The sequence below is a fragment of the Lissotriton helveticus genome, chromosome 8 (assembly GCF_964261635.1).
Source record: "Lissotriton helveticus chromosome 8, aLisHel1.1, whole genome shotgun sequence".
Taxonomy (NCBI): domain Eukaryota; kingdom Metazoa; phylum Chordata; class Amphibia; order Caudata; family Salamandridae; genus Lissotriton; species Lissotriton helveticus.
Window position 1 is genome coordinate 314556741 of NC_136069.1, and position 18206 is coordinate 314574946.

General features: G+C 46.3%; 1 protein-coding gene across 1 annotated transcript in view; it reads right to left on the reverse strand.

The window, feature by feature from the left end:
- MICU2 (mitochondrial calcium uptake 2) overlaps nucleotides 1–18206 on the reverse strand; it is a 1429299-nt gene that overhangs the window by 555299 nt on the left and 855794 nt on the right. The window contains exon 3 of the mRNA XM_078657090.1: nucleotides 9363–9394. Within this exon, the coding sequence (XP_078513216.1) occupies nucleotides 9363–9394 (32 nt within the window). The remainder of the gene's footprint in view (nucleotides 1–9362; nucleotides 9395–18206) is intronic.

Below are 18206 nucleotides of genomic sequence, written 5' to 3' on the forward strand. Positions count from 1 at the left end.
CAAGACAGGTAGGAACCATTGTAGTCTCCCCCCGACAGGAGTGTAATGGTCTGGGGGGGATAGAAGGGAAGTCACTGTTTGGGAGTAGAGGCATTGCGGTTGTTGTTACCTCTGCCCTTATTGTTGTTACCTCTATATCCTCCTCTGTAATACCCTCTGCTGGGTGAGGTTTGGGTGGGCGCTTTATAAGAAGAGGAGGTGTTGTCAGTTTGAAACCCCTTAGAGGCGCCTCTATAGGAGGATCGACGAAAGGACGCTCTATGTGTCTGAGTTTGTAAAGCTCCCATGGATTTTGCTGTATCTGTATCTTTTTTAATTTTGTCTAGTGCACTATCAACTGTTGGACCAAAGAGATGTTGCTGGTCAAAGGGTTGATTTAAAATATTGGCCTGCACTTCTGGTTTGAACCTAGAGATGCGTAGCCATGCATGTCTACGCAACAGTACTCCCGTATTTATTGCTCTAGAGGCTGTGTCTACAGTGTCTAATGCACGGCGGATTGAGGTATTTGTAATAACCTTGCCTTCTTGTATTAAATCAGAAGCCCTGGTCTTATATTGCTCTGGTAAATGTTGCATGAGTGATTGTAACTCTTCATAATGAGCTCGATCATATCTCGCTAACAAAGCTTGAGTGTTAGCAATTCTCCAGACATTGGCTGCTTGTGAGATGGTGCATTTCCCTGAAGCATCTAAAAACTTGGACTCTTTATCAGGGGGTGGAGCATCCCCCGTTGTCTGCGAGTTAGCTCTTTTCCTTGCATTTGATACCACCAATGAGTCCAATGGCAGCTGACCTTTGATAATGCTGGATCAGTTGGAGCCGCTTTATACTTTTTTCCAGTCTGGGGCTAATTACCCTGGCTGTGACGGGGTCTTTGAATACCTCTGGTGCATGTCTCACCACTCCACTAAGTATTGGTAAAGTGGTTGTGGTTTTATGTGACGACAGTAGTGTATCCATGAGGAAGTCCTCTTCCACTGGATCTGTGTGTAAGTCTATTCCATAAAATGTGGCTGCTCTATGAATGAGCTGTGTAAACCCAATAGTGTCATCTGGGGGAGATGGTCTAGAAGGGCATGCGTCATCTTGTGGCAGATCTGGTGCATCTGGCCCATTATAATCCTCCCAGGGATCATCTGATGGCCCAGGAATATTATCTGGGTCATCTATATGATGCTCACTACTCCTGTGAATAATTGTCTTCATCATCATCCTGTGGTATAATGCTATGTGTGCTAGATGGTGAGTGTACTGGAGAAATATCTGCTGGTAACTATCAATGGTGAAGGAATTCTTATGGGGGAAGTTTGAGCATGCTTTTTGAGAGGAACTGGAGGTGGTTTAGGATAGTCCATTTTCCTCTTTTCAGGCACTGTAATGACATGTCCAGTCTTTGGATTAATCCGAAAAGTCTTTTGCTTTGGTCTGTTTGGAAAAGCTCTTCTGCTGAAAAATCCTTTTTGGTGCCGATTTATCCTGTTTGGGACTGAAATGCTTAGGTTATACAGTGTCTATGTCTTTGGAGCGGATTTTGGTTTCGGTTCCGAAGACTTGGTATCATGTTTCTTTCTCGGATCTGCGCTCTTTGGATCCGGAATCTTTGTTCCCGAAGTGCGCTTGGAATCATCGACCTTCGGAGCCGAAGTGTGTTTCGATGTCGAAGCAGGCTTTGGGTCGACTTTTTTCGGAATCGGAGTGGTCTTCGGTTCGGTAGACTTGGGAACGTCTTTCCGTGCTGAGCTTGTTGTCGGCTCGACCGGTTTCTGCGCCGGGGTTATTTGGTTTGAGGACCTTTTGCTTGTCGGGACGGACAGACTTGACTCGAGCCTGAGTCGACTGGAGGCTTTTTTGTATTCTTCATTGCCGAGCCAGAAGGCGGGGCGTCAGAAGGTTTTGGTCGGTGTGCACCTGGACACGGAGGTGGAACTGAAGCCTGTCCCGGTATGGGGGGGATGAACAGGGTTTTAAGCTTGTACTCACGACCTGTTGACCAGCTGGAAGAAAATTGTCGTCTTCTGATTGATCCTCGGCTCCGGAAGCTGAATCCTCTGCTTCAGAAACAATGTCGTCCTGCTGCTGTTCTTCAGACTCTACCTCGATCGGAGCCTTGTCTATGATGAGGTCTGGTGTCGATAAAGATAACTGCCCCATGACTCTTCTAGCTCGACGGTCCCTGATGGTCTTCTTGGACCGGAACGAAGCGCAGGCCTCACAGTCTCGACTCTCATGCTCTGGAGACAAGCACAGATTGCAAACCTCATGAAGGTCTGTGTGAGGGAATTTGTGTCCACACTGAGGGCACTTCTTGAAAGGGGTTCTTTCCATGAGCCAAAGGCCCAATGGCGCAGTTGGGCCGGACGGCCCAAACCTACGCTGGAATCGAGAAGCGCAAGCCTTTCTTCGACGCGGGTAACCGGAATTACTGTCGAAGACGATACCGATGGTATGATGAAGGACTGGAAGTCGAAAGGAGATTGGTAACTAGCCTGAACAATAAACACATCCGAGCCCGATGGCGGAAAAAAACAATCTGAAGATGGAGTCAATGCCCATGCGCACTATGATCTACAGGAGGGGTCATCCAACAGACAAAGACTCTTCCAAGACAAAAACAAAGTGTAATCATCCAGGCCCACCACCAGATAGTGACCTATGCAATAGTGTGTTGTCTGCAGCCCATATGCCTCGAACATATGTCTTACAAATAAGTGTTGCAATAGGACGTTAAAGCAATTTGCTAATAACCATAACCTCACATTGATTACTCCGCTTAATGACATGTTGATTCGTCCAGATATTTTGTGCTTACTTCCAAAGGATTACTTCAGAGTAACCGAATTAATCAGTCTACTTTCTTATCCCCAGCCCCACTCTGCCTACCTAAATCAAAAAAGTTTAGAATGTGACACGGGCCGGGGTAGGTGAAGCCGGACCAGATAGGGGTCCGTGAAGAACCCCTAATGGCGGCGGGACCACCAGAGGTGCAAAAGTTGAAGTCCGCGAAGATGTGTAAGGATTGGGCGCGTTTTTATAAAAACTTACAAACCACCCAATAACATGAAGGGCGGGCGACCAAGAGGGTCATAAGACAGCATGGGCCGACCTTTACCACAATCAGGCATTGCCTCATCGCCTGGGAACCCACCCACACCAAGAGAATGCGGTTGTCGTAGCTGTAAGGACAGTGGATGAGGGCAAGGCAGAGGCAGCACAAATAGGGGACGCAGAGAAACCCAGGTAAAAGAGCTGCTCATACAGTATCCTTGGGATGTCACACGGCGGGGACACAGGGAGCAGGTGACAGCACACAATGTAACCCAGAATAGAAGAGTTGCTCAGACATTGGCAGGGGCACTGGGAGCAGGCGAGTGGCCAGCAAGGGTCCAGGGAATCGGAAAGGCACTTGCTGCCCGGGCTGAGTCGGATGGCCGCCCACAAGGTCATAACAAGGTAAGCCTAGAACCAGCAGAACCTGAGACACCTCCAGAAGGGCCATCGCACGGGGGCAATGCTGTCAGACAGAGATAGAAGGAAAACCAGTGGACAATAATCTGAGTGATAAGTGCGATATGTAATAACAAACATGGGTCGCGAATGACCAACCGGTAAGTTGCAAGATATATGATCCATGTTTTTGTAATAAATTGCAACCTTTATGCACCACAAGCTGCTGTCCCCTGAATGATTTACAGGACGGGGACAATACAGGGTATGGGCAAGACATATGGGGGGGGGGGGGGGGGGGGGAACTTGCACGCCTGGAAGGGGTTCTTCCACGTATGTCAATAAAAGACTTCTCCTGCCCAGAAACCTGAGCGGACTACGAAAGCAGCACAACCGACTCCAATCGAAGCTGTGCACACAGCTGGGAGAACCGGGAGGACTCAGACAAGGAAGTAAAAACAAAGTTATGAGATTACCGTTAAGTATTTGAACCATTAACTCCTCATTACTTCACCTTGCCATTCTTTACATTATGAGGATCTACACAAGCTGGTGTACGGTCGGACTACGTCAGAATATAGGTCTGGGCACCAAACTAAAAATAGCCCCCATTAGCGAATAAAGGCAGTTTTAAACTTGTAAAGACAAGCAGTATAGGTGTTTTGGAAGCTATGGAAGACGGCATGCATTTGTGCTTGCTGCAGGCAACAATTGTGGGAATATCAGAGAAATCAACAAGGAAGACTGGCTCAGCATAAAATCAAGACCTTAAGACAGGCCCACAAACAGCCAAAATACCAGCCCATACACTGACCTGTGAGACCAGCTCTTCAGGAGCTGCAATATTGCCCTAGAGGCCAGTCCTGCCCTGATCAGGTGTGACTTTAAGCGATTGCCCACTAGTCAGCCAGAAGGAGCAAAGTCCAGACTCAAACAAGACAGAGCGGTACCACAAGGCCAAGAAGACTGCAACCGCCAGAGCAAGCCAACAAGCTCAAGGAGACCAAAGGCAAAGTATACAACCGGTCTACTCAGTAGACCCAGCCCCCAACAAAGGGGACTTCTGCAAGATCCAATGGTCATTGGGTAACAGGAGAGTCAAGGTAGTCAAAGGAAGCAGCCAGTCAAGGAAATCACCGCTACTGATGTGGGAAAAGAAAGCCTACAGGGCCCATATGGCAGAAGAAGAAGTACCCCAAGATGGGCAGGCACACCCCAGCCAAACATTAACAAGATCACAGATCAGAGACCGACAGAAATTAGTATGAGAAACAAGACCAACCCCCCAAAAATAAACCCTAGTACTGGCACACATGGAGGCACCCAAGAATGGGAGGCTCAAACAAGCGATGCAGCACACGCAAAATGTGGTCACAAGAGTGCAACAGCCCAAGTAAGGTACATAAGGCAAACCAAAGAGGAAACCCAGAACTAGGAGTAACAGTGTTAGACCTGACATCATTGGCATGAGTCTCTCCTCCATTTTTTCTGTTTGCCTCCTCTGTTTACGATGTTTTTGCTGGTATATTGCTTTGGGCACTGTGCCACTGCTGATCAGTGCCACAGTGCAAGTGCTCCCTATGTGAAATTGATGTATTGATTGGATTCCATGTTTGGCTTATTTGGTTTACTGTCAGTCCCTACTAGAGTGCACCAGGAGTGCCAGGGCTTGTAAATACAAATGCTGCTAGTGGGCTTGCAGCACATGTTGTGCCACCCACAAGAGCGGCCTAGTAAAAGTATGTCTACAGGTCTGCCATTGCTAGACCACGTGCAGTCTGACTGTCACGAGGACTGCGCAAGTACACCTACTTGCCAGTCCCTAAACCTTCCCTTAACTTCATGTTAGTCACCCCTATGGTAGGCCCAAGGGCAGGGTGCATTGTAAGCATAAGGTAGGACAAGCCTGACAAGGTTGGCATGTCCTAATAGTGAATTACAGCCCTATTCGTTTTTCACTATTGTAAGGTAACCTGCTCTCCATAAGTTAGAATGGGCTGCCAGGATTATTAATGCTATAATCCTAGCGGGCTCGGGGAGCATGGTGCAATGTCGAGTTTGGTATCCCTGAACTCAGGGTTTAATAACGCATCCGTTTGGGTGGATGGTTTTTGGACTCTGTGTTTGAAAATAGCACTTTTAGAAAGTAGCTATTTTCTTGTCTAACTGTCTACCGGTCTCTGCTGGTTCTGGTGTGCGTGTGACAGGAGCTGGGTGGCTCCAGAGGTCTGAATGAGTCAGTGTGGGGTGAGTGGGGCATTTGCATTGAGAGTAGGGGAAGAGTAGCTCCTGATAGCCTGCCCTGCCTGATACAATGATGGCTACGCCCCCCTGCCAAGCGACTGATGACTCTGTGCCTGCCTGGGACTTTCCTGGCCCACCTCCTGCCGGGCAACTGATGGCCCTGCCCCTGCCAGTGACAATGCTGGCTCCGCTCCTGCTGGGCGGCTGAAGACTCTGCCCTGCACAGTGAATAGGCCAGGTGCTTCGGCCTGGCAACACCCACAACAAACCCAAGATGGGGGGAAATTCCCCTGCATGGACAAAGGGATCAAAGCCAAAAAGGGGTATAAGAGAAGGACCCCTGAACCAAGAATTTAGATCACTTCTGACAAGGAAACCTGAACCAAGGACAAGAAGCCTGCTGATCTAAGGACTGCCTACCCCTTCTGCCAGAGTGCTGTTTGTTGGGGGAATCCTGCATTGCTTCTTTATTTTTGCCAAGGAACCAGGAGAGAGGAACTGTGTGTGTACTCTCAATCTTTGCTAAGAAAATCTCCAAGGGCTGGAAGAGTGCCAGTCTCCTGTTGAAGTCACAGGGCTAAAGGACTTCATCTGCTTAAAGTGCTGTTTGCTGGAACTTGTGACTCCAGCACCTCTGAAAGAATCCAGCAATCTCGACGCCGACGGACGCCGCCGAATCCAGCTCGACATCGTGAGTAACGGCTCCAGTGTCCCGCTTCCTCGACGCCGGCCGCCGGGCCCGATCGACGCCAGCAACAACGCCAGTGAGTAGTGAGTTCGGCTCCAGCTCCAAGTGACCTTGTGTCGGCACCGCTGCTGATCGCATCGACTTCGAGCCCTCTCGACGCCGTGAGCGCTGCTCACTCTTGCAACATCGACATCGACGATGCCGTATCCTGCTTCATCTCGTGAGCGCTGCTCCTGCCTGACTTCGGTCGACGCCGCTGCAGATCGCCCCGACTCCGAGGCCCGATCGACGCCGAAGACGCGACGCCGGACATCTCGACGCCGCTGATCATCGAGTGCTTCACTTTTCCAAGGTACTGTGTTGTTGGGGTCTGTGCGACTCCGGGCTCGACGTAGCGCTCCTCGCGGTCGACGCCGAACCTTTGGATTAACTTTGCCTCGACGTCGTGTGACTCCCGTGTGGGTTACATTGTTGCCAAGAACTGTGTTTTAAAGAAGAAGAGTTGCTTTTGATACTAAAGACATTGTGCTAAGAAGAAACCGTGCTTGAATTATTATTTTTCCTTCCAAGAGTATTTATTAAGACTGTGGTATATTTTTGTCGTTATTTGGTCTTGTGCTAAGCCTTATATAAAAATCCTTATTTTTATAATACTACTGTGTCGTGTCCATTTGTAGTGTATTCACTTTATTACTGTATGTGGTCATAAATGCTTAACGCACTGCCTCTGAGATAAGCCTGTCTGCTTTGCCAAGCTACCAAGGGGGTGAGCAGGGGTTATCTAAGTGTGTGATCCCCTTGCCCTGACTAGAAAAGGTGTGTCCCTATTTGTCAGAAGTGTATACCTCTGCCAACTAGAGACGCCGCTTCTAACAAACAGTCACAGGCAAGGCATCAGAAAAGCGTCAAACCAACTGAGGAGGAAAACCCAAAAGAAAATATTGCAAGGCCAAAGTGAGCTATATTTCCACACGCACAGGAGGTCCAACACAGTCCCAAGCTCCGCAAGAAGCATGATGGTAAAGTCTCGCAACCAGCTTGGGGGTTGGGGGGGGAGGGCTGCGTGAATCCACAACCATTGACGGCACCCACACCAACAATCACAACTCTAACCCTAAGCCTAAAAAGATGCATGGGAAGGGTAGGTCAGACAAAACACCTTAATATGTACTACAAAGGACCGAATAAGCTGAGCTTATGGGTACCCAGACTGCCAGAAGAACCTAGATGCCAAGCCTGCCAGGAGCCTAGGAAGCCAACAAAAGCAGACACAAAGCCCAAAGCAGAAACAAACTACCTGCGGCAAGGAAAAAAACAGCCCAAAAAGAGCCGCAAAAGGTAAACTCCCATTCAAAAACAGGGAACAAAGGGTGACTGCATCCCAGAGGCGATAGACAAGACAGGAGTTTTCTGCAGAGGTTTATATGGATAGGTGGAAGGGGAAGGAGAAGGAGTTTAATTGTTCTTCCTTTAGACAGACAATGGGATGCCGAACTCCAGCATGCAGACATGATGTAAAGACTGGGATGAGGAAGGTAATGGAGAAGAGCACAGTAGAGGCAAGCTCCTCCAGCCAGAAAGCAGAGCATTTCCCTTTAACCTGCCTTTCCTTTCGGTCACAAATCAGTGATTTTGGAGATATTTGCCTCACACACTCTACTTCATATATTTTTGTGTAAGTTCGAGAGTGGTGGTTATAAAAAGTGGAGGTTGCAAGTAAAGGATAAAACTGCACAAAAAGGAATGAACATCTCAGTGCTCACTGGTATGGGGGACAGTGAAAGGCTCTGGTAAGAGGATCAAACTGCTGCACATTTGAACGAAGTTCTCGTTTTACAGAGCTGCTGAGAACATGTGAATAAACCCCGTTATTTCTTAAGAAACACTCAGTGTGCGAGGAGAAATAAAAGTGCAATAGGGAAATAACTTTGATATGTGGTACTGATTAACGTTGGTAATTCTTGTGCTGTACTGGTTAACAACGAGGTATAAAATACATCGTTTACACAGAAGCGGCTCCTCCAATATAGCGAAGGAGCATCTGCCCTCCCTCCCCCACCTGCAGCAGCAATTAAAAAAAAAATGATAATAAACCAGGTTTATCATCATTTTATTTTTCTCTCCTAGGAGAGTCTTGGGGGCGGGGCCATCATGGGAGGGGTCAGTCACGGAGGAAGAGTGGTGGACACTGAGATCAGTGAATTTGGCCGGCCGTCTCAGGAGGGCCAAAGTGTCATGCACACTGAAGCTCTCTCCAAACCCAGCTGCATTGCTGGGTTGGAGAGAGCAAGCACAGGCTCCCAGTCTCCCTGGGAGCGCAAATCCTCGGTCATCATGCCAATCCTGATGCTGCTTTCATGAATAAGAGCAGCATCAGAATTGGCTGCAGGTGATGCTGGGAGTCTGTGCTGGTGAGGAGAAGAGCAGCGATGAGGCAGGACAGACAGGTACGTTATTTGTATATTTGCTGTAATCGCAGGCCTCCCCTCCCCCGCCACTCAGAACGGACAACAGCCGCTACTGCATTTACAGCCCAACTATATACAAAGGGTCTAATTTATGAACCCAGTACAACTTTGTCTGATGGTAAGATACACCTCTTGAATATGCACACAACTACTTCTCAAACAGGTGTAAACTTACGATTGAGAAGGAGGAACAGGTCTAACTGTATGGTATTTCCAAAATTAAACTGAGTTAAACCTGTTTTTCTAGCCCTAGGGGTGCCCATTTTGTACACCCCAGGCACGCTCACGTGTATGATTTGAAATTCAATTTACAACCACATAAATTATGCACATGTAGTTTACTAACTAAAATTTTAACACCACCAGGAAAGCAGTGAATGTTATGCAAGAGTACAATTGCACCTTTCAAATGCCTTCATATGCCAGGCCCTAAATATATTAGGCCTAGCAGCAAGAGGAATTCAACTTATTATGGAAAACAAATAGCAGGACAGAACAAATGTATTTTTGCTTACCTTCTTTGTCAGATTCTTGGCCAGAACTTTACCTGCAAGAAAAAACAAGAAGCAGTAATTTAATAACGTACCTCAGATACTCTGCTGAGGTCAAGAGCAAGACATTCCCAACATCAAACAGAATATTTGTGTGACTGGCAGTTTGAGTCTAATTTTCATTTTCCACACGAAAAGTACAAACTAAAAATAACATCGTGAACAGCCTATAGGCCGAGTCTGTGAGCAAGGAATGCACCAGGTGGAGTGTTACACGAGATGTTTATGTAGCAAATAATTATAATATGATAAGGGATAATACAATTTTTGGTTGTCCTTTGAATGAATGGAGTGTTGTCTTGGTGCCAAACAGAGTCTTCATGAGATGAACACACAGTAACCAAACAGAATGATGACCTGTGCATACTGTTCCATACAGATGCATTAGAAAATTCAGTCAGAATACCCAAGTCACACTATGTGAGTAATGTGGAGGAGGTTAACATAAATGTCCTCTGGATGAACCAGGAGAGTGAAGTTTTAATTTCTTTCAGTCTGGCACTGGTAGCCAGGAAGAGTCAAGCCAACCTAAGGAAACATGGCCAAATTCCCCAAAATCAGCGAGCCTAGAACAACATGACAGCGCTGCTGAAACAAAGACATTTAGAAAGGCAATGTTTTGTACCAATGATCCTTACTGTCTGCCTACTATGTAATGTCATTTCCGTCTGTTTTTTAACAGGGTGTATGTAAAGTGCTCTAATACCTACGGGTCAAGCTAGCGCTATATACAACTTTTAAAATAAATAAATAAATAAGTAGGCGAAGGCAGATTGAAACATCTAACCTAACCTGAAAATACAAACTCAACTGACTGTCCATTCTAATTGCTCAATGTGTGTTAGGATTGGCTAGAGACCGCTTTATATGTCAGCAAGACAATCACAAAAAAGAGTAACACAGTAGTAGAGTGAGGGGATTAGGCTCCTCCTGTTTGTTTCTCTTACATACATGCATTTTACATGCATTTTATCGGGCAGCAATTGTGTTAGCAAATCTCTGAAGTAGTTTCATTGCTCATAACCAATAGAGAAATTGTTGGCGCAGTCTCAGTGCCAAATACAGAAGGAAGGAGCTTTGCATTGTGTAAAAACTCACCAAATTCAGGAGAAAGGTGAAACCTCTCACAAATGTAATAGCAAACGTGTTTTACATGGTTAACCTTCTGATAAAAACAATGGAAAGCGGTTTTATAATGACCACCGTTTGGCAAATACCACAAGTAGAGGTTTTATATTGTTAACTAATTGCAAACACCATAGGAAAGGGTTTTACACTGTTAAACACTGACAGAACTTTAAACAGACCTCTAGTTCAGGAGGGGTTCGAGAAATCTGGCGCTCATTGCGTACATTTACAACTTTATGTTTAATATTTAGTTGTATGGGAATTAAAGTACTTTTTCTTTTTAAAAGTAAAAGCATTAGCTGGATATTGATTTCTTATGTCTTATTATGGGCTTTGCCGAGTTCTGAGTTTCTAACCCACACACCTCCTTAAGTAAACCTTGGACTTGTTATCTTGAGGGTAATGTGCTAAAAAGGTGTACCTAGTAGTCCCTTTGGGTCTGATGGTAAGGTGGCCTCAGAACACAAGAGTTAAAAGGCTCTAGCTGGCTCAACTGGAGCCCAGTAACCCATATTTGCCCTGGAAACCCCAAATCCATTTCCCACATTCACTGCACTGTCCATTCTTCCAAAACAATCTCTTCAGGCTCCTACAGTTGCAGCACATGCTACACTGCTGGAGGCAAAAAAGGTGAGTCATGCCACATTTGCCATCAGCAGCAAGCCTAGCATAATGCAGCGTGATACACTGTGTTGTTCCTGTTCCTAAAATGGTTCCCCAGTCCAAACATAAAGAAACAGCAGCATATGAAGTGGGCTGATGTTGCAGTAAATAAACGGACGAGCCACAATAATGTGCAGTCTGTCTCTCCCCAGTGGTGATCGTATTATGTATTGTTTAGATCACTGGCGGTTTTCCCCAGAGTCGATGACCTTCCATTCTATTGAGCAATGACACTTGTGAATGTGCTCTAAGCTGTACTACACCGGTATATCTAATGTATAGGTATGGAGGTGTTCATTGCATGATTAATTATATGCTCTTGGGGACAGGCGCAGTTGAGTTGTCATGCATGGTGGAGAACCACCAGCTCTCATCACGCTCACTATTTCACACATGCACCCTACCTGTGAAGAGCAATTTGCCATATATGTGCACTACGCGTGAATGCATGCAGTGCAGCGGGAGTGGATTCGAAGTTGGTGCACAGGGTCCTAGCACCCATTAGGGACCACACCCGTTAGAAACTCCTGTAGAGCTCCTCATGTGTGGCTTGATGCAGAGACCTATAGTGGAAGGCCTGACGTGAGGTGGTCTAAATACCTGCCTACTGGTGTACCTGGTGCTTTGAGACACGTGTAAATACAAATGTGGGTCAGTGAACTTTGTGCTGGAGGAGGCTGCTAGGGGGGGGAGGAGGGGGAGGGGGCAGTGTGCCAGCTGTCAATATGCAAGGACTCTTGAAAGTAAATACTTGGAGAACTTGGTTCATAAATGCCCCCACCCAGTCTTGGATTCACATATTAGGGAGAAAAGAGCATCAAAACTCAAAACGGGAGCAAGAGAACTCTGCTTAACAACGTCTGCAGCAGCATTATTTCAAGAATAGGTCTCATTCATTATGAAATAAGTGCAGGATATGTCTTTAGCCTTGGCCTCAACAAAAACAAAATGCGACCTGTAAATACTGACAGCACTCACACCCCTCACAAAGTAGCAGTCAAACCCCTCCAGAAGAACTCGCACCCCTCATAGAGCACCAGCCATTATTACCAGAAGCATTCTGACACCCTTTATAAAATAAAACGCACTTCCACCCACACCAGTCAGAACAGCAGTCACACACTATCAGAGGTCCTCGTGTCCACGCCAAGACACGGAGCACTATCATGCCCGATCATCAACAGTTCTCACATCCCTCAAAAATCAGTAGGCCCACACCTTCAATCGCTCCCTCATATCCCGCACAGACTCGAAGTCATACACTACCAGTAGCACACTCACATACCTAGTCATTGATTAGCAAGTTTGTGTGTATGTGTTTTTATGAAATCACATGGTGGATGAATAGATGAACGGGTGCAAGGATGACTAATTGAATGCATGGAAGATGATTGACTAAGTCCATGAATAGAGGAATGAGTAACTGCATAGATGGAAGCATTCAGTATCCTTTAGTTATAACTACACAAAAAAGGAGAAGGAGAAGAAAAGGACTGACTTTAATGTGTAAGGATATACCCTCTAATGTCATACCAAATTACCTGGCACGATTAGTAAGAAAATACGGAGAACCCTTACCTAAGGGATGATACCCAATGCATTAAGACCAATTGCTTGGTTTCTTCTCTAAAAAGGATGAAGGTCCTCACTAACCGAAGGGACATGATTTATCATAGGGCCAGCCCTCTCTATGACGTAAAGCTACACATGGTGAACTCGCCTTGGAGTTTTTTTAAATAGAGGAATGCATAGTGTGCCTTGCCAACATTCAAACCCCTGGAGGCTTAGCAGTTGTGTACTAAAAATGTGTAGGAGGGTGTCTTGAGAGAACTTTATTAAACACTCCTTAAGAAGTGGTTTAAAATTATGTACGTAGGGCTAGTGAAAGTGGGGAGAAACATGTTGATGCAAACTGGGGGTCTCCATTAAAGAGATCCTCAACAGGTCCGGGGCATTCGTCATGACCAGGAGTCCTATCTGGGTGATATGTAAATTTCCATTCTGTCAGTCATGAAAGGCTATAGCTACACCTAGTTAGTTCGGTGTAGCCCATATTGGTCATTTTTGACCCGTGAAAGATAAATCTGAAAAGGCACACATATCATTATTTATGGTATCATTCGTTATGTTCCCCATAATGACAGCTGGCATTTAGTTATCAATGCAACGTAAATTACGGGTTGTGAAAACACGTGGTTACTTAACACAACAATGTGTCACACCCTGCATACATTCTACTCTCCACCATAAGGTGTATTCGTCCACACATTGTTTTTTTTATTATTATATTCAATTATGCACATTATTCTGGGCCTAAATTAAGGCTAACTGGCCTTGACCCGTGATATTGTGAAACTGTAATATCAAAAATAGTTTCAGCATTTGAATCCAATTTAGACAAGGTTTCCAAGAGTAAAGATCATTGCCTGACCACTGTAGGTGAGAGATGCCTCCATATTCTGTGGTTCAGGGAGTAGTAATAATGACCTATGTACTCACCGCTGTGGCATGGCAGCACTAAAATAGAACCAGTGGTCTACTACATGCTTAGGAAGCCACTTGGTAGCTTATAATATGTCTCTCTCCTGTATCAGCAGTGAGTGCGCACAGATGAATCTGTGGTTGGATAGAGTATCCACCAGAAGGAGAGTTACCAAAGGTAAGTATCTTGTTCTTCTAAGGGGTACTTCTAACCACAGATTCCTCTCCTTAGAATGGATACCAAAGCAAAGCGCTTTGTGAAGTGGATTCAGGTTAAAGTCTTTAAGACCTGAGTGCGCAGAGTGTCATTCCCGCTGGACCTATCTGTCCAGACAGCTGTGCTTTGTGAACAGATGCACCATCACCCACGTCTGAGTCTGGCAGATATCAAGGACAGGCACTTCTTGCACCAACAAAATGGCAGAAGCTTGGCCCTGGTGGAGTGGGATCTTCGACCTTTGGTTGGCTCATTTCTGGCCAGAGCATAGCAAACCTTAACACAGAGGAATAGTATCTTCGATAAGGTCTTCTTCTGCACAGCATCCCTTTCGTTGCTCTGGAGAATGACATAAAAACCTGGTCATCCATATCATGATTCTGGGTATGATCTCTGTAAAACCTGAAATCCTTTTGGCGTCCAACCTATAGAGCCTCTCCTCCCCTTTAGAGCAAAGCGGGGGTGCAAAGAACGCTGACAGTGTGGTGAATTTCTCAACGTGAAGGAGTCACACCTTTTTTAGGTCTCGCCTGAGCCAGCGCATGCGCTGCAGTGGAGAGACATTTAGTTAGTGGGCTTTAAAAAGCCTGCCACACCTTTTTGTGTGGCATACTGCGTGCGGTTACACGCACAAGCATGAGCAGAGGAGCCATCTGGCTTTCCTCTCGCTCGACCAAGCGTGTGCGCCTCGCTCCGCCTCTCTGTCTTGCTCACCCTTCCCGCACCACTGAGAGAGCCCACTACAGAGCGTGTCTCGCGGCTGCACGTCTTGTTTTTCAAGTGCCCCCTTCTGTGTTTTACCTTGCAAGTTAAAAGTCCCACGAAGTTGGAGCGATCCATTGGTTGTTAAAGATCGAAGCATCATTGAAAAAGTCTTATTCTTATAGTAAGACTTAATTTCACCGGTTGTTGTTTTTTTTTTGTTTTGGATTAATTTATAAACCGAACCTCACCCAATGTGCTTTCGTCTCTACAGGAGTTTACTGCTACAACCTCACTGCTCGGTCATTGTGGGTGGAGGCTCGCTGGTAATCGTTGAAGTCTTCCAAAGTGGTGATTGAAGCAGTAGGAAGCTCTCATGTACCAGTCGTAAGAGAAGGGATGTCAATATTAACTGAGTATTATGTTGGCATCTAACTTGTATTGACTGTTCCGGAGCAGAGATGCCATTAATATGCATATCTGCATGAAGAAGTATAAACAAACACCGAAACAATACGTTAAATATTAGATCACACTCGTGCGTGGACGAAAAGCGGGAATTTAATGTTTCTGTATATTGTGCGCACTCAAACATAAAGAGAAACTCTCTCTTCCCGTTGGTCAACGGTTTAAAAAAGCCCAGGGCTCACCCGATGTTTGCAGTATTAAATGCTTCACTGACCTGCATTGTTCATGCCTGTCAGCCCCATTTACTGCCCACCAGGTCCCTCGTGGTATTGATCACTTAATTTCCCCTTTCTTCGCCTGCGCTCGCACAGTCTGCTGCGGCTTGTCTAAGGTATTCAGCCGACACATCCGTCTGTTCATGCTGCCATGACTGGTTTTGCTTCGCGCATAATAAGGGGAGCAGGTGGTGTGACTAAGTAGCCCCCCCCACCCCCGACGGAATGGGCGCTCCACCGCTTGGGCCTGCCCCGGACCGCCAGCCATCCACACCCTCCCAACTATTCCACACAAAGGCGCTGAACCGTGGCTTTACAGTCCACTTTTACACCTCTGTTTTACAAATCAGGAAGGGACGCCTTTGTGGGGCAACTCTTTGTTAATCAACAGAAGGGGGAAAAGGCCCGGCCTCGTAGCAAGGACTTTTTAATATGTATGTAGCATGGATGGTATACAATAGAAAGGACCGTATGTGCATGTATGTATTCAGTATGCACATCTCACAATGGAAGAACCTGAAATAATTTAATCAAACTATGTCTATATATTCACATCATATGATGGGAAAAATGTCCATCTATCCATCTAGCTAACTACATACCACACACACAGTTCTACCACATTTCCCATTGCCTATAACTTTGCCCCCATATGGAACTGTACAAAATTTGGCAGTAAATTAGTGTAGTCAGTTAAAGTCCAGCATGACTAATTTCATGCACTACCATGTTGGGGGAAAAGTTAGGAAGCGGTTGAAAATATGTTTTTTCCCATATTAACTTCCATATGAAATTTCGCTTGCACCTACAACAAAATCGCTGAACAGATATACACCAAAATTGTTATAATTGTAGAACTCCAGTTGCAGAAGTGTTTTGGTTGCTTTGGTGTAAATCTCTTCAATGGTTTTTGAGAAATTCATTTTAAAAAGTACCGGCTGGCCTCAGGTGGGTTAACCCCCTATTCCGCTGCAGCGCTAAGGGGGAGGCGGGGCTGCGCGGCGGTCCCGTGCCCGTGAGGAACCGCTCCGTCACGGCTCGCGGGTGAGCTGTGCTTATGACGGAACGGTTCCGTCACAGCCCCGCCCGCCTAATAGAACCTTCAGAGCAGGCGCGGCGAGCTGGCCGTGACGGAACCGTTCCGTCACCAGCACAGCCCACCCGAGGATCGTGACGGAACGGTTCCCTCACGAGCATGGGAGGGGTTAATAGTTGTGTATAACTTGATCATTTTAGCCAACGGGCTAAAATAAACAAGCATTGGCATAGCCAATAGGTCTCGCCTTTGGGACCTTATAAGTGTTTAGCCATGCAACAGTTGATGTTGTTGCACCAAGCATATTGTGCTGCATAACTAAATACTTATAAGGTCACAAAGGAGAGACCTATTGGCTATGCCAATGCTTGTTTGAGAAGGCCATTGAGTCCTCCGCACTAATTTGTCAGAGGAAAAAGTTGGTATATGGCAGTTGCACTGAAAATTCCTTAGTTCACTAATGCAATGACCTGACACAATCGCAATGAGAAAAACAGTCTTCAAGGTCAAGAGATGCAGCCAGCAGCTATACATTGAATTGAGTGTACATATGAGGAATGTCAAGATTAAGTTAAGTTTCCCACTGTGCTATCACAAACAGCTTTGGAGGAAACATGTCAAATGTTTTATAAATCTCATCACGTTAGGTGATTTGAACAAGGACGGTTGGTCTGGCAACAGGGCTGACAAATAACCTTTTACAGTGCCCAGAGCAAAGCTTTACCTGGCTAGAGACAATAAATATAAAAGGAAATCCAACAGCTTTGATTGTAAGGACACTGCAACAGATTGACAAATTTGTTACAAATTTATCTCAGCACCCATCATACATCCATCACATCACAGGGCAAATTGAATGCAGTCATTTGCCGCCACTCAATCTCCTTGCATGGAGGAGTAAGCGGTGTAGGTTTGGGTGGAGGACCCTGCCCTGTTGCTGAGACAGGATGTCTTCCTAAAGTAGCTGCCTGATCGGAGGACAGACACTTATGCTCAGGAGTTTGGGGTACCACTCATGGTCTAATCCGTAGCCACCATTATGAGTTTGGCCTGGGTGCTCTTGATCTTCTTCAGATCTCTGGGCAGGCAAGCAAGTGGTGGGGAGACATACAGGTAGTGCTTAATTTGTGCCTGTGCTTTCCGGTGCTTAGCACCGGCACTTATTTCTCAGGGCCAGGTATGAGAGTGCTGACTCACATGGTGGAGTCAAGCTATCCTGGCTGAAGACAGCTGATAGCCAGAAACCGGTCTTAGGATGCTTGATTCCGGTCCAGGGAAGACATGGCTTGGCAGTTCGGGCAGGACTGTTCTCCTGAGGCACAGGGTCAAGGCTGATTTGCATATGGCCATGTCTGAACTGGGGTGGCTTGGTGAGCAAAATAACAATGGATTAAACCCAGATCTGTGACTGGGGGTGAATGTTTTGCCATTGTGCAACATTCCGTTCATCATCTTGTGTGTTTTGCTGTTCACCCTATGTGGGAAGGGTATGCCCAGACGTGGGTCCCGTGCTCACTAGGCCACTGGAGTCAAGCTATCCTGGCTGAAGGTGGCTGATAGCCAGAAACCGGTCCTAGGATGCTTAATTCCGGTCCAGGGAAGACATGGCTTGGCAGTTCGGGCTGGACTGTTCCCATGAGGCACAGGGTCAAGGCTGATTTGCATATGGCCATGTCTGCACTGGGGTGGCTTGGTGAGCAAAAAAACAATGGATTAAACCCAGATCTGTGACTGGGGGTGAATGTTTTGCCATTGTGCAACATTCCGTTCATCATCTTGTGTGTTTTGGTGGTAACGTGTATCACACAATATCAGCACTTCACAACTGCCTCCAGGTGAAGAGCCAGCCGATTTGACACGGTAAATACACGCCTTCAGTCAATGTTGTGGTGAGCCAC